This window comes from Triturus cristatus, chromosome 7 (assembly GCF_964204655.1).
Source record: "Triturus cristatus chromosome 7, aTriCri1.1, whole genome shotgun sequence".
NCBI lineage: Eukaryota > Metazoa > Chordata > Amphibia > Caudata > Salamandridae > Triturus > Triturus cristatus.
Window position 1 is genome coordinate 69,652,414 of NC_140590.1, and position 24,827 is coordinate 69,677,240.

General features: G+C 48.1%; 1 protein-coding gene across 1 annotated transcript in view; it reads right to left on the bottom strand.

The window, feature by feature from the left end:
• The window catches only part of LOC146808848 (ly6/PLAUR domain-containing protein 5-like), a 141,163-nt gene extending 116,983 nt beyond the window's left edge, over positions 1 to 24,180 (bottom strand). Inside the window, exon 1 of the mRNA XM_085615673.1 lies at positions 23,955 to 24,180. Within this exon, the coding sequence (XP_085471799.1) occupies positions 23,955 to 24,153 (199 nt within the window). The 5' untranslated portion in view covers positions 24,154 to 24,180. The remainder of the gene's footprint in view (positions 1 to 23,954) is intronic.
• Positions 24,181 to 24,827: the final 647 nt, after the last annotated feature.

A 24,827-nucleotide genomic window follows, 5' to 3' on the forward strand; every position in this document is an offset into this window, starting at 1 on the left:
GGAGGGAGTCCGACATGGAAATGTTATGACTAGCACGGTTTAAATCAGTTCTGAAGAAGGAAATGTAATGGTGTGATGACGGATGTCATCAAAGGGGGGAACTGATGTAGCGTTTAAAAGTTTGAGAATTGTAGGGGTGCGTTATATTCACTGTTAGTCGGCACCCGTATATAACCAAATGTGTACTCAGGGATTTCGTGTGCAATGTATTACAACTGTATAACCTATATCGATTTTTAGTAGAAGTGCTAGCTATGTACAAGCACATGGTAAACGTATTAGAGAAATGTATAGTGTTTAGCTACGGGAAATGCAATGTGGTGTTAGAAATGTGTACCCCAGACTTCGTGTCTGTAGGTTGTTTAGGTTGACCACACATGAAAGAAAGACGTAAATGTCAATACTGTGATTGAAACCTGCTTGTGTAACCGAAGTAGTGGCCAGAATTCGCATATATCGTTGAGGCGAAAGGCCTGGTATTTTCTTATGTTAGCCAAGGGCAATAGGCCAAAAGGGATTTATTCCAGTAGAGGTTTTAGGCTGTAGTAAATTGCAACTTAAAAGATGTGAAGAATGTCTGCTTTGCATGATCTCACCCCAGGTGCAAGGACAGTTGCTCGTTAGTAGAGAAGCTCTTTGTTCGTAATTTGAATTATGTAGAGAAAGCCAGACATGGGAGTGTATTGGAATGTGCCAATCGTAACTCCTAGTGCGGATGGCGTCTGGGACTCAAGGCCAAGCGATGGACGATGGAACTGGACAGCGCTCTGTGGAAAAGTACTGAAAGACGACCCCGGAAGGAGAGGAGGCGCAAAGGGCGTGTTCGGAGACTTGGGGTACTGTATTAGGGACAGCGCCCCGAGGGTGGAGGCAGAGCAGAGCGGGGCAGCCCAAAGCAGAGGACGGCTAGGCGAAGGGTAGAGGGGGCAACTTAGACCAAGCTCTCTAAGTGAGGACTTCTTAGGAAGTTTCGATCTGACACCTTTTATTCTGATGAGGGTCTCAAGGGATTGCTATGTAGGGATGTCACCTAGTACAGAGTAGGGACAGAGATGGTATGGTTCAGTGTCCCTAGTATCGACATTTGCTTGGTAGTGTTCTACCTCATGCTTTTAGAGATTGTACTTTTAGTTATTTTTAGCCGTATGCGGATTCTTCGTAGAGTAGCATTTGTTTTAGTGCCTATGTACTTGTTGTGCCTCGTGTTGAGGACTTTGTATCTCCAAATCTTTATGTTGATAATAAAAACCAGAGAGCCAAGAGATTAAGTTTCGAGTCCTTGATTATGGCAAATTGCAGACTGTAATTGTGATAACGGTAATTTTCCCTCCATGCTATCAGGCAAGTAAAAAGTTCCATCTGACCAGAGTGGGTTCCAGTAGATAATTGCGAGATACTAAAATAGGCCGGAGCAACTCCTTCCATCTCTTTTTAATTGCAAGACTGGCAGTGGTACTTTTCAGATGATGTCATCTGTTGTTTAAAGTAGTGCAGGCTGGAGCTGCGCGCAATCCGAGGTCTGTAAAGAGATGTGACTGAATATAAACCTGCTGCAGCGGCTGGGATGTGCCCGCCTCCGCTGACGTGGTGACGTGGGGCCGTCGCATGGGTTTCTGCTTTACTTTGGTGAAGACCCATAAATGGCGTTCTTCCAAATACCACTTTGACGAACTCGGCTTTACAGTTTTCTCACATCTTGTGCTCTGAGCGTTCACTCTAGATAGTTAACAACACAAAGGCAGCCATGATGAAGGCGGCAGATCTTACTTCCTTTCACCTGGGCCTTCGCCTCCAGGCTTCTGCACCCTCAGGCAGTGTTAAAAGCCAGTATATCTGCTCATGTGTTAAACATAATATTCCACAGTCTACCAGCGCCTAGAAACGCTGTCGTCATTACGGGGCTCTGGCTGATCGGATATTGTTTAAGTCTTATGTTTTTTCTTCCCCTTTGCGCGCCTATTTCCGCTTTATTACCCAGTAAATGCCTATTGTCTGATCCTCGCGCAGGTTCGCCCCTGTATGAATGCCTACCACTAACATCCCATACTCTGCTCTCATTCCCTGCTCTCCGGTGCTTGCAGTTTCCATCCTCTGCAAAGTTCATTAAAATTGCTTAGCGCTAGTTTTGCCGGATGTTCCATTCCGCCTGATGCTGTGGGGCAGATTTATGTTCCCTGGAGCATCCCTGCAAATCAGCATGGATGCGCCAGGGAAGATGCATCACGCAAGTTTACCCATGCGCCACAATAGATGCGCCGCATTTACAATGCTGCGCATCGTGGCGCAAGGATAAACAGATGCGTGACGCATCTGATGGCGGAAGGTTGGCGCATTGCTGGAGTTGCGTCGCAAGCGCGACGCAGCTCCAGCAAGGCTTGGGGGTGCCCTATCGTTATAATGCTGTGTCAATTCTTTCGCCTGCTTCAAGCAGGCGCAGGGTTTTGACGCAGCATGGCCGGAAAAGTGACTGAGTGAAATCTTGTAGATTTCACTCAGCCACTTTTCGGAGGCGTTCCTGCGCCGGAACGCCCCCCCCTGTGCAGGTACGCCCACATGTGGCGCAAGCTTTACAACGTGACGCATCTCCCTAGATGCGTCACGTTGTAAATGGAGCGCAACATGGTGCAGCGTTTACGCCGCCGCTGCGTCACAAAAGTGACGCAACGGCAGCGTAAAAGTGGCGCAAGTCCGTTATAAATCTGCCCCCATGTTTTTTTATTTTCTTGTGATGCTATAATTGTAATCGCAGACATATTCACTGATAGCCCCCCTGAGCTACAGCGGTTATTGTGTTATAGAAATGTTCGCACTGACTTTCAGTCAGTGAGTGAGGGCCCTGTCGGTGCAGCATTCACCCAGCGCCATCTCGGCGCTAGAACAGGGAACCCCAAGGAAGAGAAAGGATCACGAACAGAAGTATGAATGACTCGACCTGTAATTTTATCTTAATATCACAAACTAGATATCAAGGTTTCACCCATTTGAACTGATATGTTTCCACTGTCAGCTGTTCCCAAACAAATTTTAGGGAGCTGTTTGAATGATCATGAAAGCATACTTGGAAAAGTGATTTGCATTTTCAATCAATCAATCAATCAGGGATTTGTAAAGCGCGGCTACTCAACCATGAGCTACAGTGCATGTGCGCGGGAGCGTGCGCCGCGCTAGATCGCGATTACTTTCACTTTCGTGGCCGCACCCGCTTTGATGTTCTCCGTGAGCCATTCTGTTTATTACTTCTATGTAGTAATGGGGGCGCCCGTGCTTTAGCTTAAACATCTTAGGCTAAAGTGGATGCTGAGATTGCTTCAAAAGTAAAGAAATAGACAATTCTTTACTTTTGAAGCAATCTCGGCACCCGACTTTAGCTTAAGATGTTTAAGCTAAAGCACGGGTGCCACCAGTACTACAGAGCAGTAATCAACAGAAACAAGTATTGGCATAGCCAATAGGTCTCGCTTTTGGGGCCTTATAAGTATTTAGTTATGAAACTGTTGCATGGATAAACACTGATAACGTCCCAAAGGCTAGACCTATTGGCTATCCAAATGCTTGTTTATTTTGAACATGTGTCCCTGGACGTAAGACATATCCAAGGCCTGCAGAGAGTGTTCGGCATTAGTGGCTGTTCGGGGACGGGCGGGGAGCAGGGAAGCAAAAGGTCTCCGTCTCCTGCTTCCTGCCCAGACAAGACAAGGAAGGTGTCCGCTTCTGCTCTGCCGCTGGCAGCTACCCCCCTTCCCCCCCCCTTTCTTACTCCTATTCCCTCTCTGTCTCTAACTCCTCCTCACTTACCGAAAACCGTGACTCAAGAAATGGTTCTCACCCTCTTTCTTCCTGTCGTTCATTTGTTCCCCTGTGAAATGGATACAGAAAAGAAAACCACTTTTGCTGGACATGCCGTTTTGACATTTTTCTATTCCAAAGTGCAGCCTCGGAAATAAAAGGTTCAAAATATGAAAAATCAATAACTAAATAAAGCAAGACGGAATGTTCCTAAAGTGGTCAGATTGGTTTTATTCAAACCCCAAAAACATTAGCGTCACTTTACCGAGTTTGCCAGTGAAGCCCTGTTTCCCCGGTGGTGGGGAGTGCGCCAAACCTGAAGGTACAGCAATACCTGATTGATGGATTGATTGGAAAACAAAGTGTGTACGGGGGCTTTGTGTGCACGAATGTGGTCTTTTTAAACCATACTGCTTACGTTTTGTAAGAACATAAGCAGTGGACATTGAAATGGGTCCTTTCTGGGCCCTGTAGTTTTCAGGCAGAAGCGCTCACTGATTTCTGAATAGTGAGTGTAAAAGCGTTACGTTCACCATGTTGTTCCTGCTTACATTTCGCAAGCTTTATTTAATCTTTCATTTCCTATGAGTGTTTGCTTTTTCCAGGATGTTGTTACTTTTTCCTTTAGGGAGCATATTGCTCTTGCCAGTGCTTAATTTGAATTGAGTGGCATCCAGTTGTTTATAGCAGGTCGAATTGGATTGTAGTTGAAGGCAGTGTGAATTTCTCTCAGTGGGGCAGTATGGTGTTCAGTGAAGGAGCGGATGTAGCACTGGGGGCAGAGCTGCCGAATTTAGAACTGAGGAACCAGGTTCAGCCTTCATGAGCAGTCCCCCAGACCACTCTCCTGAGGGAGCACATACCCACCTTAGAAGGCCCCGCAAGTCTGGAAAAGCCCTGGTGTCTTAGCACCAGCAAGTGGACCCTAGCAGTGGCAAGTGTGGGTTCACCATGAAGGCCTGTCCACCGCAATCCATACTGAAGTTCACCTCCAGTCTTGCGGGCAGGCCTACTAAGTGGCAGACCCTAGATCAACAATGACTGTCACTGAGGTCACAGGACCCCTGAGAAGAGCTGGCACTAGGGTGATGCGACCGGTGTGACCGCAACGGGTGCTGACTTTGAGTGGGGGCGTTGTATATTATGGTTTTAAAAGCACTTGCTGCCTCCTTCCTGGCCTACAGCAATTTTCGGCAATAATAAAAATGTCATGATAACTCCGGAGAATAAACGTCTTCCTAGAGCGAGATCGGAGTTTTGTCTAGTGGAAGTTTTGACTCATGGAAAGATAGCGCAGAGGGTTAATGTGCCTGCTGCAAAGACAATGTACCATGCCCATCACAAAGTGCACATAATTAAAATAGGTCAGTGGGTTACTGTGTGGAAATTTAGCTTGCAAACTGAACATTATCTGCGCCATCTTGCCACTCCCCAGCGCCACGCACAGCGAATGCACGGCCGCCATTTTAAGCACCCCACTCTCTCCCCGCTCATTCTCGATCGCCAGCGCTTTCCCCTGGCGCTGCGAGCATCCCCCGCGCGCCGGCCGCCCCCGCTCTCTCATACACGGGCCATAAACCCTCTCATTCAGCACGACCCTGCCATGGAACCATATCCCACACCTGACCGACATCCCATACATGGTCATGCCTCTCTTTGATAAACCCCCCCTTCCTCTGCGCCCCATTGTCCGAACCGATCCCAGGCCATCACCTAGCCCTGCGGATGCAGTTTATTGCTCCTACTGTAAGGGAAACACCCCACATCAAAGGGATTACGGTGGATCAAAAGCCCCTACCCCCTGAGACCCGGCCGGTTGCACACACCCCCGGGAATTGGCGGAATATCCAGCTGCGTGATAGCCATCTCCTACTGTGGGTGGGGTGGGGACTTCTACTGTAGATATGTGTGGGAACGAGCTTGAAGTGGGGGTTCCAAGGAATGTCTTCCCGTACATCAAAGCCTCAACAACAATGTACCATATGTAATAAAGCAATAAACCTGTGTATAAGAGACCAGGTCTCAGAGATGCAGTTAGAGCACCTCGTGACGATACCTTGCTGTCTGATCTGATGTGTTCTGCTCCGACGGAATAAAACTTTGTTTCCTGCCTTCCAGTCTCCGGCGCCTGCCTCTTTCATTGGTAAATTATCGAGTGGTATGAGAGGCGATTACCGCCGGGCAAATACTTGAAAGGTTATCGATTGAAACTGCCCCTACCATTTAACAATTGGCGTCCCAAACGTGGGGCCCATCAGCGACACGTGGATCCAGTGGGAGAGGTCCCGACGACAGAGTGAACGACTGCAACGATCGGGAGAGCTCCTGCCCAATAGACCCTCGTCTGGCAGCCGATCATCCGAACTTCACTGGTTCCGAGCAGACCTCTCTCGAGTGATCTACGGTCCTGACTGGGAACCATCAGGAGTGCCGTGGCAAATACGGAGAGTAGAGGACGATCGGGCGCTGGAGGCGGAAGACGAGAAACTGTCCACGCGGTCCGGGTAAGGTCGTGATACACGACAAATTGCGAAATAATTGATTGATTGTTTGAAGTTTTGGAAATACTAGTATTGCTCATTGATTGTTCTCTTTGAGATATTCGCTGTCTACAAACGGGGAGGAGTAGAAATACTCTCTCTCTCTCTCCCTTTGCAGATAGTGAAGGGTAGGTAACGCAGACTTTTGTCCCCGTTGTAACCCGTCGTGCCTATCTTTATCTCCCCACTGATTGATTGTCCGAACATTGATTGTTTTGAAGAATAGTGCTCTTTGAGATATTCTCTGTTTGCAAATAACGTAGAATAGAAATATTCTGTCTAGTCTTTGCAAATAGTGAAGGGTAGGTAACACAGACTTTTGTCCCCGTTGAAACCCGTCGTGCCTATCTTTATCTCCCCATTGATTGATTGATTGATTGTCCGAACACTAGTTGTTCGATATTGGTTCTTTGGAGGTATTCTCTGCTTACAAATAACGAGGAATAGAGATATTCTGTCTAGTCTTTGCAAGCAGTGAAAAGATAGGTAGTGCTGACTTTTGTCCCCGTTGAAACCCGTCATGCCTATCTTCTCCCCACTGATTGGTAGTTGGTTCTGCCCGGACCGCTTATTAGAGGTGAACCATCCGGCTCCACTGGAGGGCACCCCTAATAAGGACATGTTCACTAAATATGGACTAGTCGCCGTAGCTTATAGCAAGCTGTGGCATAAATATACCAAGAAGGACCCCGAGAGTCAGTGGCCACTGATGGGATCCTTCGACGACCATAAGATAGAAGTGCTAGAAATAGCTCTGCGTAGCAATAAGACGACGCCTACTATGCTTGACAGTATCGGCATGTGGCGCAAAGAAGCAACACAACGGAAAAAGAGGGAAGAAGTAAAAGCAGAAAAGGAATTACGAAAAGCAGCTCACCTTGCCGCTAGAAAGTTAGAAGAAGAAATAAAGGAGAGAAGGGAAACTAAACTAAGACAGGAGCCCGAAACATCAGGCCAGTACGCAGTTAGGACCCCTTCTTTGCTCTACCCTGAGTTATCCTCTAAACAGCGAACGAATGATGAATTACTATTAGGTCCCCCGATCATTTACATGCCCCCTCCATACGCACCCTCCCAATCAATAGTGCAACACCCACAACCCCCAAACACGAACAAAAGCAGTACAGGGGCCTCGGTCCTCACGGCCTCCGCGCCGGCCGAGCCTCCTGTACTGAACACAACGTCGGCAATAACGTTGGATGACCCTGAGATGAGAAAGAAAGATTCCACCAGAATGAATCGACTAACAAAGGATGAACGAACAGGAATCGACAAAATAGTAAAGGCACTGGTGGGATCCTTTTTGACCTTACAAAAACTAAAGTAACGCTAGGAGTTAGCCCTTTGTGGGACATATGAAACCAAGGGAAGGAGCCAAGCTCACGGTCGAGACGGCCACGAGGTAGCCCGACTCCATTACTCTCGCTACCTAAACATGTCTGCCCTACTGCCCACCCCGCCCAATAAGCATGACAAAATCCTGCACAAACGGAAGCCTGCTGACACCCACCATCGACGTCACCAAACTAGGGCTAGATCGCGCACAATTGGGCTATGTTATTTTTCCGATTGCACAGTAACCTCCTTGTGCTCGTCATCAGATTACAAATATGTACAAACACTCCAACGAAGTAGTATAGTTATAACATTTTAATAACTTATAAGATATAACAAACACACCAACAGGGTAAACAGGTTAAAACACGTTTTAAAACAACTATTTACATGACAGTCTGCTGCAACCTCCATCCCAAAGCCTTAACGTCCACGTGACACCGTCCTCGCCTCTCCTTCCTCGAAATTGCAACATTGGCCTGTTTTGGGCGGTTCTTTTAGTCGGCTTTGGGCTATAAAAGCCATGCAAAAATCCATTGACATCAGTGGCGGACGACTGTGCGAATAAGCCGGAGGCTACACGAAGTGCCAAAACTCTGACAGCGCCAAGGCGGAGTCTGCCACGCTAGGCGGATCTTCCTATTCTCTTCTTCTTTCTTCAATAACGGCTAGGGTGCCCTGGCAGGGGGGAGGCGACGCGGACGGGCCTCCCCCGCCTCCCCAGGTGGAGGCTCACCAGCAGATGAGGACGCCCCAGCCGTCTTTTTCATCGGTCTGCTGAGTCGCACCCTGCCACGTCGTGTGGATCCTCCCATTCTCTTCTTCCTTCAATAACGGCTAGGGTGCCCTGACAGGGGGGAGGCGACGCGGACGGGCCTCCCCCGCCTCCCCAGGTGGAGGCTCGCCAGCAGATGAGGGCACCCCAACCGTCTTTGACTCGCCGGCCAGCTAAGCTGCACCCCAACCGTCTTTGACTCACCGGCCAGCTGAGCTGCACCCTGCCGCTGCACGCGACCACCGGACGACCGCCCAAGCACGGGTTCACCAGGATCGCCACTAGCGCCCGACGCGAGGAGTGGGCCCCCGCAGCCAAGTAATCGGGGACCCACCCCGGTGGGGATACCATCCAAACTGCTGTCGTCGCTGCTACTGGAATCACCCCGGTGGCAGTACCATCCGAACTGCCGTTGTTACTGCTGTTGGCTCCCCTCCGGTGGCTGTACCGAAGAGCTGCTGCTACTGCTGCCCTTGAACTCCGGCGGTCGGCTCCTCCGGATCCAGGCCTAAAGCCCACCGTGAGACAATTCTGGACTCGAAAGCTTGTCTGCTTGGGCGTGGGCCCCACCCTTGACAAAATGCTCCCCTCAGCCTTGCAGAATCGGCTGGAGTCATTTGACACTCGACTCCCGTGGACTTCCGGTAAGGACAAAACCGCCGCCATTGCTCTTTGCCCCGGGCGGCAGCCACCTTGCCTCCGCTTGGTGCAGTGAGAAAGACTGGTTCAAAGCGTCGGCGGAAGAACCCGCCTGCTGCCCCGCCCCAAGAACGAACCATGGCATTGCTACGAGGTCGCAGTGACGCCATGCTGACGCAAAGTTGACGCTAACGAAAGTTCTCGAACTACTGAAAGGAATTCTGGTCCAACAGCTAATTCATGGAAAGACTTAGACTGTACTCTGGCCCGACCTCGCCCCAAGATGGCGCCGATGTAGGAGAGGCCTACAAACCCTTGTGGCGTCCCAGTCACGTGACATTTGTGTTAAAAAGAGATATATATATATATATATGCGATGCTTCCACACATGATGGTCGGGGAGGGGCGGGAAGGGAACCGATTTTATGCCGTAGTAGCGTTGCTCATGACACTTGACGCCTCCCACCCCGTGGCCGGCCTGAACGGTTGTAGGCCCGTATCTTGTATACTGACATTGTTTTAAATAAAGGGCCTCTTGAAAGAATTACGGAATCAGTGTCATGACTAATCACATAGGTTGATAAAGATTTCTTCTTTTTGAATAAATGATTGTTACTCCCAAGCAATAGAAAACAGATAATGCAGTCCCCATTCGCCTGAATCTTTTTTGATTAACGGAATTTGTACCCATCACACCTATCTTTTTCCAAGAGTTGTTAAACAATGGTCAACCGTAGCTCAGGGTATATGCCGCACGCAAGGTATGGTATCTTGCACCTTAATACACGACCGATTGGGAAATGCATGTATGACAAGGGAACCCGAATTTAGGAAATGAAATAAATTAGAGCATCTTTGTCTCGGACAAAAAGAATAATAGGTCTGTGGTATTACCCACTCCTGCGGCTAGCCTGGTACATGGTAGGTAGAACTTTTTCGTGTCTGCGCGCGCTAGGGTATTTTGAATACTGCACCTCCCCTCTTTTTCCCCTCTATAGGTCACGACGAAGCTCCGACTGAAGAATGAAGTGGACATGGACCGCACCGAGTTCAATATCAGGGAAAATTTAGACAAACGTTGTGAGATAGTGCGTGAAGTGCAGACCACCATTGAGAACATGAGAAACTGTATGGCATGATTGTGCGTGTGTGCTATGATTACACGGTATGAATGTGTGTGCATCTCATGCTTAGGTCACTTGAAGAGAGCGTCACTGTATGATTGAAGTGCTCGCCCATCGATCTAAGGGAGGAGAATAAAGGGTCCGACACCCCCTAGGATAAACTACAAAATACTGAAAGTACGCAGCATGCATAGGAAAGGAGGACAGGAAAGGAGAGGTCCCGATACTCAACGTAGCCCTGAGTCTCCGTCTTAAGTTTCTGCGCTTGATGCATGTACTGTCACACCCTATCCGGCATTTGTGTGTACGTGATCACCGAATTTATGTCTTTTCCCCGCTTGTGTTTTCTTACATGGAACAGACCCATGCTACTCCATGTTGTGTGTGCACCAAGTGGCCTATTATCTTACCCATGTCTCTCTCGTTTTGTGTCGTATGTATGCCAAATAGCCTACTTGATGCACACCTCTCTCTCTCTCTCTCTCTCTCTCTCTCTCTCTCTCTCTCTCCCTCCCTCTCTCTCTCTCTTTTTCTCTCTCTCTCTCTCTCTCTCTCTCTCTCTCTCTCTCACCCCCTCCCTCACTAAAAAGCCTTCTTACCCTCTTTTCTTTTTGAATAAATTAACGACACATACCTCCTCGGTAAGTGTATAATTGGCCTGGAGCACTGTGGTGTTCGAACAAATTGACTGAAACAAAACGACCGTACTCTGCCACGTTACTACCTCTCCTTTCTACAAATATTGAGCTTAATTGGCTGAGAAAAGAAAGGACAGGTAAGACGACTGATGTCTCCCAATTTGGCCCTCATCACGGGGACTATATGTCAGTGGTTTCCGTTTTTCAGAGCTTTAACAACACCATCTCCACCGCCCAGAATTACCCCCCGCCCAATTACCCCGAAATAGAATGTCTAAAGCACCCCGTTCTCCCAAGATAACCCCAGCCCTATACTAGCCGCCTCAGAGTATTTCGAACGAAACAGCTGATGACCTTATTCACTAATAATACCTCGCCTAAACTGATAAAGGGTTACCTATTGTCGCCAGCAAAAATAATGCTTAGCTTATGTTCCTCCCCGAAATGGATACTCGTGAACCCGTGACAGTAGCACCTCGCACTTTCTTTTCATAAACTTAGCAGTTCTCGGAAGGAAATATGTATTAACAAAACTTGTGTTGAGACGAACGAGCCTCTGCCGGAGAAGCCGGTTCGAATTTTTAATAGACTAGAAGGTTGACAGATGTCAGGCTTCCTGCAACCAGTATCGGGCGCAGGAATCGGCACCTAGAGGGCCAGACGATGGGCAGGGACACCCACAGAAACTTGCACCACAGCAATGATTAATAGATTAGTAACGCACACACTAACATCAGAGTTAATAGACACCAATCATACAGCAACCGATAAAAGCATGTCCGCAACCACTCGGTGGTTGGGAGAGAGGATGAAGTATGTAAATGTCTTCCCTGCCAACTCTCTAAGATTTTTGTTTCTTGTACCCATTTAAAGATAACGTGCTGCCATCGGAAGGGAGGGGTCGGACGTGACGCACAGCCTGGCTGCAGACCATGGAACATCTATGACATCGACCAAGGGGGAAGCTACGAAGCAAAAAGGGCGTGAGACGAGACACCATTTTCAGGATGATAAGCGCGAAGGGCTACATCGAGGCCCCCCTGCTCACTGACCAGCGTGCCTGAAGTCTCAACCCGTCGGGCCCGATTGATGGGCCCAGTGCTGGAAGATTCTGCTCCCCTTGGTCCACGTTTTTTTGATCCGATCCCACTCCACCCCCTCTTCCCTCGGCATCCCGAAGCACGTCACACCCTTCTCTCTCTCACCCTCTTTTATATGGATTATGAATCTGACTTACCTATAGAAGAACAAAAAGCAGGTACCCTGTCTCAAAGTACCTATGGTGAACTGTGTTAAGGAACGGGGCTGTGATCGGAGAACAGTGAATGGTCACACCCTGCAACGTGAGAAATTGGATTTGAGCTGGACCTTAGCTCCAACGCCGGTGCTCAACAGTGCCAACGAAAGAAGAACAACAATAAGAGCATACCAGTGATGGCTCTTTATAAAAAAAAAAAGGACACTGGAAAGAAGAACCCATGTCAAAGTTGAAAATCCTCTCCCAACCACCTTTTTATATTAACTATCTTCCTATCAAGTTTTCATGATGTTGCATCAATCACTTCCGACTGTACACTGAGAAGTTAAGAAAATGTAACTTTGTATAGTGACATTCATACAACACCAGCCATGTACACGACTATACTGACTATTTTCGATCCACACAAAGTCTAGGCCTTAAGTAATGTATGAAATATCCCTTGTTTTGCCAGAAACATCCTGTTTGCTTTACAGTATCCTATTTGTGCTCAAACAAACTCCCCTCCTCCTGTCCCTGGGCCTGACATGCGGCACAGCTGATGTAACTCTGTATGTACTACCTCCTCGCCTACTTTATCACCTGTATGTAACTATAAGCAAATGTGTCAGATTACTCCTGCCTGCCCTAAAAACTCTGTATCTTTAAGGAATGTACGAAAGACATTAACGATATTATAGCTGAAGGTTAACGAAGATAAATGACGGCCAGGCAAGCTGGCGAGATATGTTAAAAGGGAGGACTGTGGAAATTTAGCTTGCAAACTGAACATTTTCTGCGCCATCTTGCCACTCCCCAGCGCCACGCACAGCGAATGCACTGCCGCCATTTTAAGCACCCCACTCTCTCCCCGCTCATTCTCGATCGCCAGCGCTTTCCCCTGGCGCTGCGAGCATCCCCCGCGCGCCGGCCGCCCCCGCTCTCTCATACACGGGCCATAAACCCTCTCATTCAGCACGACCCTGCCATGGAACCACATCCCACACCTGACCGACATCCCATACATGGTCATGCCTCTCTTTGATAAACCCCCCCTTCCTCTGCGCCCCATTGTCCGAACCGATCCCAGGCCATCACCTAGCCCTGCGGATGCAGTTTATTGCTCCTACTGTTAGGGAAACACCCCACATCAAAGGGATTACGGTGGATCAAAAGCCCCTACCCCCTGAGACCCGGCCGGTTGCACACACCCCCGGGAATTGGCGGAATATCCAGCTGCGTGATAGCCATCTCCTACTGTGGGTGGGGTGGGGACTTCTACTGTAGATATGTGTGGGAACGAGCTTGAAGTGGGGGTTCCAAGAAATGTCTTCCCGTACATCAAAGCCTCAACAAGAATGTACCATATGTAATAAAGCAATAAACCTGTGTATAAGAGACCAGGTCTCAGAGATGCAGTTAGAGCACCTCGTGACGATACCTTGCTGTCTGATCTGATGTGTTCTGCTCCGACGGAATAAAACTTTGTTTCCTGCCTTCCAGTCTCCGGCGCCTGCCTCTTTCATTGGTAAATTATCGAGTGGTATGAGAGGCGATTACCGCCGGGCAAATACTTGAAAGGTTATCGATTGAAACTGCCCCTACCATTTAACAACTGCTTTTGTCAGTAAGATCCTTTTGTTACTTGCCGTTAATAAGTTAAAATCCTAACAAAGAACAGTAAGATATTATCTTTCATCTAATAGCTGCATACAAACTGCAAGGTATAAACTAGAGCTTTATGTGTTTTCCCCCTAAGCCTTTGATTATCCTAATGTTGCAATAGCTTGCTTAATCTTCCCGACGGCCCCCAGCGCCTAGAGACCCTTACGGCGCTTTACAAATGTGGATTATTATTTGCGGAACTGGGGCAGGTGTGAGGGCTGGGTGCATAGAAACAAGATCATACGAGTGGTATGCATGAACCTGCAGAGAGAAAAGCGAATCGTGGGTAAAAACTGCATTTATATAGCGCTTAAAACCTCTGGCAGACTGTGCAGCGCTGGACATGTGGACAATGCGAAAGGACAGCTCCGAGATAGGGAGTCATTGGGAAGTCTGCACCCACAGGTCCCCCAGTGACACCCCACCGGGGGGAGGGGGGGTTGGGGAGAGAAGGCTTTTCATTCATACCTTTACCTCACTGAACCGTCTGCACACACTGTCCCCTATGTGACACCCCTTACGCACTGGGGTGTGGGGGGCTGTTCATCTATCAGTCTACCTCACCGGGCAGTCTGCGCAGGCAGGCAGGTCCCTATGTAGCACCCTTCTCGGGGTGGCTGGGTGAGGAGGGCGCGCTGTTCATTTTCCACTTCACCCCACGGGCCAGTCTCCGCAAACACAGTCCTCAAGTGACTCACTGCCCGGAGGGAGCTGTTTCTTTACCACTTCACCTCACGGGGCAGTCTGCGCACACACTGTCCCTAAGTGACTCACTACCCGGAGGGAGCTGCTTCTTTACCGCATCAACACCTCACCGGGCAGTCTCCGCACACACTGTCCCTAAGTGACTCACTGCCCGGAGGGAGCTGTTTCTTTACCACTTCACCTCACGGGGCAGTCTGCGCACACACTGTCCCTAAGTGACTCACTGCCCGGAGGGAGCTGTTTCTTTACCACTTCACCTCACGGGGCAGTCTGCGCAGGCAGGCAGGTCCCTATGTAGCACCCTTCTCGGGGTGGCTGGGTGAGGAGGGCGCGCTGTTCATTTTCCACTTCACCCCACGGGGCAGTCTCCGCAAACACAGTCCTCAGGTGACTCTGCCCGGAGGGAGCTGCTTCTTTACCACATCAACACCTCACCGGGCAGTCTCCGCACACACTGTCCCTAAGTGACTCACTGTCCGGAGGGAGCTGTTTCTTTACCACTTCACCTCACGGGGCAGTCTCCGCACACACTGTCCCTAAGTGACTCACTGCCCGGAGGGAGCTGTTTCTTTACCACTTCACCTCACGGGGCAGTCTGCGCACACACTGTCCCTAAGTGACTCACTGCCCGGAGGGAGCTGTTTCTTTACCACTTCACCTCACGGGGCAGTCTGCGCACACACTGTCCCTAAGTGACTCACTGCCCGGAGGGAGCTGTTTCTTTACCACTTCACCTCACGGGGCAGTCTGCGCACACACTGTCCCTAAGTGACTCACTGTCCGGAGGGAGCTGTTTCTACCACTTCTGCTCTCGGACCGCTCTCCACAGACCCCATTGATACCAGGAGCACATATCCGCCCATCTTTCACCACAGACCACCGTGGCCAGAAGACGTCATCTGAACTTTACCACTAACCAGATGTAAACTTAAACTCTAGACCAAAGTTCAGCCTAGCCACGGTACTGCGTCTAATGGAAGGCACTACACCGCATCGGATCTTAGCACTACACCGCATCGGACCTTAGCTACTACACCGCATCGGATCGTAGGCACACTTCACCGCATCGGATTTTAGCCACTACACCGCATCGGATCTTAGCTACTACACCGCATCGGATTTTAGCTACTACACCGCATCGGATCTTAGCACTACACCGCATCGGACCTTAGCTACTACACCGCATCGGATCGTAGGCACACTTCACCGCATCGGATTTTAGCCACTACACCGCATCGGATCTTAGCTACTACACCGCATCGGATTTTAGCTACTACACCGCATCGGATCTTAGCTACTACACCGCATCGGATCTTAGCTACTTCACCGCATCGGATTTTAGCCATTACACCGCATCGGATCTTAGCTACTACACCGCATCGGATCTTAGCCACTACACCGCATAGGATCTTCATAGCTACTACGCCACATCTGATCTGACCTGCTACAACGCAACAGACCTTAGCTACTCCACTGCATTGGATTGTATCCACCATACAACATCTAATGTCAACCACTACACCGCATCTAATCCCAGCCATTACACCGCATCTAATACCAGCCACTACACTGCATCTAATCCCAGCCACTACACTGCATCTAATCCCAGCCACTACACCGCATCTAATACCAGCCACTACACTGCATCTAATCCCAGCCACTACACCGCATCTAATACCAGCCACTACACTGCATCTAATCCCAGCCACTACACCGCATCTAATACCAGCCACTACACCGCATCTAATACCAGCCACTACACCACACACAATATTGGCCTCTACACCTCATATAATCGTAACCACTACATCACTTCTCACTATATCTATTCGACCACACCTACATTTAACAACTGCACAGCTTCCCAGTTTAGCCACAGGACTTCATTCATTTCATAAGGCTTTATTCGGAGCTTAAAACCCAAGTCCATAAAAGCAAAAACAAATACACAACAAGTACAATAAACATTTCATAATAAAAATGTAGACAGGTTACATGATTTAAGATATTTAAATAATTAAAAAAGCATACCAGGCCTTACTTTGATAGCTGATAGGAGGAAGGTTGCAGTAAAAAAGCACACATCCGGGTAAGGTTTAAAAAGCAGCTTCATGGCATCTTGTCTATTCCTAACTCCATATTTTAAGAGGATAGGTTTAAGATAGGCTTGACGGTAATTATCGTAAAGGTTACATGACAAAAGAAAGTGCATGGTGCTTTGAGCTGATACATTATCACATGGGCAAGGGCCTACCGGGTGTTTTTTAATACACGGGTAGGCCACCAAATGATGAACTATCCCAAACCTTAATCTAGTAATAACATACCTATGGGAGGGTCGAGTAACTAAACTCAAATATGGCTGAAAACCCTCGTTTTCACAAAATCTGCTGTAAAACATACATGTACTTAAATTACTACTAGTCCTATCCCTTTGCTCTAACTTAAAATTCATAAAGGCCGATTTCATCACTTCTTTAGACAGACTGGAGGAGGCGTTACAATCATTTTTAAGGCTAATACCATAAATCTCGAAGTAACAGTTTATAACATATTTAATCCAAGGAATTTTTAGGTGGCCGTCAATGGAGAGACAATCTCCAATAATTGCTCTGCTTAGGGAGGTCTCTTCTTTTAACCATACAGAACGCCACAACATTAGAGGCCTTAGTGCCAATAGATCGGAGAGGTGGGAGATACCTAGTTCTCTGTGGGCCAAATCATTGGTAGCAGATTTAGGCAAACTCGGCAACCTTTTTAGGAAGAGATTTTCCTCAACTTGCAGGTTCCCTGTCTTGGTATGCCCCCACACTCCGGCTCCATAAAGGGCCACAGATAAACATCTCATTTGAAAGATCGTCAGCATATCTTTAATCCGTTTATCACCAATGTTTGTAGCGAATTTAAACACCCCATGCGAGCTTTTTGCCATCCGTGCCTGGACATTATTAATCTCGCTAGTCCAGCTGCCTGATTTAGAGAAGGTAATGCCAAGGTAATTAAAAGATTCCACTGTTGATACCTTGTGGCCTTCTAAAAAGTAGGCATGAGGTTTTTTACATACCACACCGCATTCCATGATAAAGGTTTTAGTCTTGTTAATTAACAGCTTTCTGTCATTAATAAACAGCAGGAACCTATCCATCAGGCGCTGTAGGCCAATTGGGGTCCTAGACAAGATTACAGCGTCATCCGCGTAGAGAAGTACGGGCACGCTGAAATCATTAATTTTTGGTGCGTCAGCCACAATCTCTTTTAAAACTGTATCCACTTTGTTAATAAAAAGAATAAAAAGTAGAGGGGCAAGCACACACCCTTGTCTAATTCCCCGTCTAACACTGAACTTAGGGGTACACTCCCCGGCCTGACCATAGCGAACACTAGAGTTTAATTTGGCATATAGTCTCGCTAAAAAGTAAACAATAGCCTCTGGTGCCCCCATTTCCAACAGCGTGGTCCATAAAATGCTGTGATCCACCATATCAAAGGCGCTACTCAAATCTGCAAAGCAGAGATAGAGAGATCCCTTTTTGGCCTTGGTATATTTACCTATGATTAAATCAAGGTTGAGGCATTGTTCTAATGTTCCTCTGCCCCGCCTGAAGCCGTATTGGGAGTCAGCCAGGATATTATTGGACTCAGCCCATTCTTCTAACCTTACCATAAGTACCCGGCTCATGACTTTCACCGAGGAGTCCAGGAGGGAAATTGGGCGGTAATTCTTTGCATCCCCCTGTCTCCTTTCTTGTAGATCGGAACGATGATGGATTCTTCCCAAGAGTGTGGAACCCCGGCGCGTACGGCAGTATTAAAAACCTTTGTAAGCAGTGGGCCCCATACTTCTGGTGCAGTTTTGTATACATCGATAGGGACCCCGTCAGGTCCCTGGGCTTTCCCACCCTTGCTGGATTTAATACTATCCCACACTTCGGTGGTGGTAATATCGAAGGGTATAACAGGCCACCTGTCGTCATAGAATTCTCCAATTCTGGTCGAATCAAAAATCTGGGAGAAATGGGTGACCCAACTCTCCAAACTGACATTTGCTGTTAGTTCTGGGATCTTATCGTCCTTCAAAAAGGGACTGTTGCCCAAAATAAAGAAGAATCCGCTGTAGAGGCTGCTTGATCCAATTTATCCCAAGCCTCTTGTCTTAATTCATTTTTCCTTGACTTAATAGCGGCCTGGTAAATCCCTCGTAACTGCCTGATGGTTCCAATATCTCTCTTCTCAGCTGACAGTGCTATTTTGAGCCTTTTAAGTGCATTAGTGCAGGTATGGTCAAACCATCCCTTAAGCTGGTGTTTCCTACCCTTATGAGGTATAGTGAAGTTGCTGTCTATAATTAAGTTAAGATTAGTAAAAGTATGCATAATTCCAGCGTTTCCCTCCTCACCTTCTAATATTGCAACTATTTCTGTAAGACATTTTGACACAATGGCATTAGACTGAATGTCCGCTTTGTTGCCTTTCCATCTAATACGAATACCGTTAGGGCGATAGGGCTCGATATTGGTAATAATGCATGGAGTAAACACAGGTCGTTCCTTCCATAAGGTTATCTCAGCAGTGATACAATTATGATCGCTAATTATGTTGTCCACAACCACGGGGGTAGAACACCTTGGGCCAATACTAGATGATATACAGATAAAATCAATCACTGTATTGGCGTTCCTTCCCGTGTAGGTGGGGACAACTTCACCTGAGTTATTAGTCTGATTAACCAATATTTCCATGTCGTATGTTGTTAAAACTTTGTTCAGTGAGTTACCATAAGGGTTGTGAGGGAAGTGAAAGGCACCATCCCCCCAACAATCAATAAAGCCACATACCCTTTGGGTGGCAAGAGGACACACCACTGTATTAAAGTCTCCCACCCAGATGATATCAAAAACAATATCAAATTTAGTTACAATATCCTCCATAGCGGATTCCAATGCAAGTACGACCTGGTACCTTAAGTTGTCAAAGACATTGTTATAAAAATTAATTAAAAGGATATTCCTGTCCTGCTCCTGTTGAAGCCATAAGATCTGGGAATGTGTACCAACCAGAACATGTTTTTTGACTTTGATAGGTATATCTACCGCAATCAAAACCAATAACCCACCCTTAGCTCTATCCGATGATGAGCTCACGGCTGGTAGGTTATAAGAAACAAAACCATTGTAATTGATTGGGTCAACACACCAGGTTTCCTGAAAACATAAAATGTTAAAAGTTTAAATAAATTCTACCCATCCCGGACAGTTGATCTTAGAGGAATGTCCAGCAATATTCCAGCTAGCAATTGAACAAACCCTTTGCCTCCGGGGTCTAGGACAGGGAAAGGGGCTAGTAAAATCAGAAGATATGGGACTGCGCGGCTGGTCACCAGACAAGGGGACACAATTCTCTCCTACACAGTAGCCACTCTTACCACTGGTAGTAACAATCCCATTGGCATCCACTGTGTCAGGTAGCCTTGCTGCAACGATCCCTCCCTTACTTCCCACAATATTAACCACAGTAGTTGACTTTGACAAATCTGACCCCAGTCAATCATTCCCATCTAGTCCGCTCAATGCTTCAAAACGGTTAGCCGTAGTGAAGATAGGACCAGGGGAAACATGCTTAACTCTTTCTCTTGCCCCAGTATATACAATGTTTGGGCGGGTATTATGATGCCTATAGAAATACCCTAGAGGTCGGAGGGATATCCCTTGGTCCAATGAGGAGGAGGATTGTGCTCTTAACAAAGCTGTGGAAGCGAGGTGGGGGTTACGAAAATTAACTATAATACAGTCACCCCCACAAGTCTTACGCGAGCTCCCGATCCAATTGACTCTTCTAGTACTTATGATATCCTTTGCCAAAACTACTGGAAAGCCGCATTCCCGGTGCAACCAATCCACGGTTTTATTTTTCAAAGAAACATGGGTTTCGCTATGGTTACGGCCAGTTTCTTTAACTTGTGAAACATTGGTAAGAACCGCCACAAACGGAGCACAAGCAGGGGGCAGGTCGGGTCTAGGGGTACCAGTATTTATTACACCTGGGCCAGATTGATTCTCGACAGTAGGGGTATATGGCAATCTTTGTTGATCTAAGGTCTGCATGGAGTCAATAGCATTTCTACTCTCATTGCCTTGTGCGCCATATGTTGTCTTAAGGGGGATGGCCATTGGTTTAACTAACTCAGAAGCCTGTTGGAGAGCATGGCTATTTGCTGTGGTTTCAACACTCGCTTTGGTACCAGTGCTCGTATTAAGATGGGATTCTAACAGACCTCCTAATCTGGCCACCTCGGAAATTGCCATATCTAATTTATTCATTAAAGGTTTGATTAATAAATCAAACTTGGCATCAATTATACTAATTAGGAAATCCAACTGACCACTTTCGATAGTGACCGGGTTACTATCCTGTGCTGCTGTAGGGGTTTGGGCAGAACTCAAGATTAAAGGATCAGTTCTTTTAGGTAATGCTCGCCCCCCCCCCCCTTTTAGAATGCACAATCTTATTATGTGTCTTATTATATGTCCAGCTGGAGCGTAATATTCTTTGCGATGTGGTAGCCGCTGGAACAGCAGTCGGAGGGTCTGTAGTACATATTAAATCCTCAGAAGGGGGGACATCTAAGTTATTATCATCTACGGGGGCAACCACAATAAGGTCAACCGTATCATGAATCCGATCATTAATCTCATGATTAACAACAACATTATCTTTAGCAGGTGAATGGGTAGGGGGGTTGATGTTTAAGGAAATAGGATCGATAACCTCCATCCGCCCCAATGATTTTCTCCGCTCTTGATTTATTTTATCAACCATCTTCACCAGATAATTGTCCATGGTTGATTTAGCCGAGGAAGGTTTAACTTTAGACATGGGGCGCTCTAATACCACACTACTACAGTTCAAAGATAAATGAAAAACAGTTATCTACCCTTACAATCCTCTCGTGTTATCCTCAGACCACGATATCCAGATCCCAGTTAGTGCCACGGTAAGTCTGTGCACAGCTTGCAACAAAATACCAAAGTCCCACCGCTTGCAATAGTCACAATACCTTCAAACGGTGTCCGTGTCGCAGCACTTAAGGGGGGTGGCCCAGCCCAGCCTCTGTCTGCCCCTGACGGCCACAGACGGCCCGCCCTCTGCCCGGGCTCAGCCCGGCGACGCCCGCGCGCGTCCCGCGACGCGGGGGGAGCCTCGGCTGAAGTAGCGCCTCCGGGCGTGCTTTCCGCCGGATGTGGGCGGGTCTCAGAGTGGCTGCTGGGGGCTGTAGTCCTCCACCGCGACAGCCTTGGAACTGCGGGAGGCGGCGAGGGAGGGAAACTGCCGGTGTCTCTGCTCCCAAGCCCCGGAACCAGGTAAGGGCTGCTGCGTGGCGCTATGCTCCTTGTAGCGCGAAGAACGGTTCCCACAGGACTTAATTTCAATAAAACCACTGTCGTTCACCCGGAGGCAACCACTGGAGCACAGGTACACACCTTGGCAACCCCCCCCACCCCCCCAATGCTGCCACTAGTCCACGCTGCCACTCAGCCACTGAACATCTCTCATCTGGGCCACTAAAGAACATCTGTACACCTCAACATAACCACTGCAGCACCTCCCGGTCAGACCACACGTTATCCTGGGCACCGGGCCACATCACACTTTAACCACTGGAGCGCATTTCAACCTAACACTGGCACACATCTCATCCTAGACAATGGGCATCATCACTGGCACACATCTCAACCTAGACCCTGGGCATCATCACTGGCACACATCTCAACCTAGACCCTGGGCATCATCCCTGCAACGCACACATCTCAAATTAACCACTGGAGCGCATTTCAACCTAACACTGGCACACATCTCAACCTAGACCCTGGGCATCATCCCTGCAACGCACCGCATCTCAAATGAACTACTGGAGCGCATTTCAACCTTACACTGGCACACATCTCAACCTAGACCCTGGGCATCATCCCTGCAACACACACATCTCAAATTAACTACTGGAGCGCATTTCAACCTTACACTGGCACACATCTAAACCTAGACCCTGGGCATCATCCCTGCAACGCACCGCATCTCAAATTAACTACTGGAGCGCATTTCAAGCTAACACTGGCACACATCTAAACCTGGACCCTGGGCATCATCCCTGCAACGCACCGCATCTCAAATTAACTACTGGAGCGCATTTCAACCTAACACTGACACACATCTCAACCTGGACCCTGGGCATCATCCCTGCAACGCACACATCTCAAATTAACTACTGGAGCGCATTTCAACCTAACACTGGCACACATCTCAACCTGGTCCCTGGGCATCATCCCTGCAACGCACCGCATCTCAAATTAACTACTGGAGCGCATTTCAAGCTAACACTGGCACACATCTCAACCTGGACCCTGGGCATCATCCCTGCAACGCACCGCATCTCAAATTAACTACTGGAGCGCATTTCAACCTAACACTGGCACACATCTCAACCTGGACCCTGGGCATCATCCCTGCAACGCACCGCATCTCAAATTAACTACTGGAGCGCATTTCACCTAACACTGACACACATCTCAACCTAGACCCTGGGCATCATCCCTGCAACGCACCACATCTCAAATTAACTACTGGAGCGCATTTCAACCTAACACGGACACACATCTCATCCTAGGCCCTGGGCATCATCCCTGCAACGCACCGCATCTCAAATTAACTACTGGAGCGCATTTCAACCTAACACTGACACACATCTCAACCTGGACCCTGGGCATCATCCCTGCAACGCACCACATCTCAAATTAACTACTGGAGCGCATTTCAACCTTACACTGGCACACATCTCAACCTAGACCCTGGGCATCATCCCTGCAACGCACCGCATCTCAAATTAACTACTGGAGCGCATTTCAACCTAACACTGGCACACATCTCAACCTGGACCCTGGGCATCATCCCTGCAACGCACCGCATCTCAAATTAACTACTGGAGCGCATTTCAACCTAACACTGGCACACATCTCAACCTGGACCCTGGGCATCATCCCTGCAACGCACCGCATCTCAAATTAACTACTGGAGCGCATTTCAACCTAACACTGGCACATATCTCAACCTGGACCCTGGGCATCATCCCTGCAACGCACCGCATCTCAAATTAACTACTGGAGCGCATTTCACCTAACACTGACACACATCTCAACCTAGACCCTGGGCATCATCCCTGCAACGCACCGCATCTCAAATTAACTACTGGAGCGCATTTCAACCTTACATGCACACTTGCACTGCACTACTCATTTTACCATCCTCAGAAGGATGAAAGGCTGAGGGGTCCGAAACGGCAACTAAACTGTAAAAATAATGTCAAATACAGATCCGTGCACTGGATGCCCAGGTCCACTGAACGCCCAGCCTAGCCAGGCGTTCCTTTAGCTGGATCTGAACGTAGCCACTGGAGGGCATATCTGCTTTCCTGGGCACTGGTCAACGCCCTTATTTCACCGATAGAAGTAAACCTCTTACCTTGGATGGCAAAGGCGCAGGTGGCGAGTAGCAGGGCCAGCTGGCGAGGCGTGGCACCGGCGGTGAGCATGACTAGCTGTGCACAAGATGGCGTCCCTGGTGACTGCGCGTGCACTCTGGATAAAAAATGCTTCCTGCACATATATATACACTCTCCACGTTTACGTAACTGCCGACGCGGAGCTGTGGAACTGGACATGCTTGCCTCATAAAATATTACAAAGTTGTTTACAACACAACACGGTCTCTTGCCGGTTATTGCAGAATATGCGCAAGACCCCTCCCTTCCCGGTGTCAGAGACCTTTAAATTGCCATCAGATTGCAAACTGCAGCGGGCCATCCGGATTAATTCACCCCATGGCATGCTAGGGCAAGTGCATGCACCATACTCGAATAGGAACGGTTAGCATCTAGGCAGGGCCACTGGAATTGTGGGATTATGAGACTGCGGCGATTTATGCATAATCTGAACATTTTACCCCCCCCCCCTCTCCCCCCAGTTTTTATATTCTAGCTCAAACGGTTCAAAAGTTGCTAACAATGCAGCGACAAGTGCTGCCACGCGCTGGAAGGCACTTCACAAAACTGGACTATTCACCTTTCTATTGTTTGTTGCCATATTTGGGTGTTAAAATGGTACTAATGAGGTGCAGCCAATTCCCAAACATGCTTAAATAATGAAGTGATTGTTTTAAAAAATGTGCCGCATTATGCCGCATAATTGGTCTTTTTGTAACCACATAATTTATTCAAACCGGCCGCATAGTTTGGCCTTCTCTTGTCGCATAATTCCAGGTGATAAGCAATATTAAGTCATGCCGAGGTAGGGAAAGTAATGTTGGGTCGGGTCATCTCATTATACGTCATGCAGA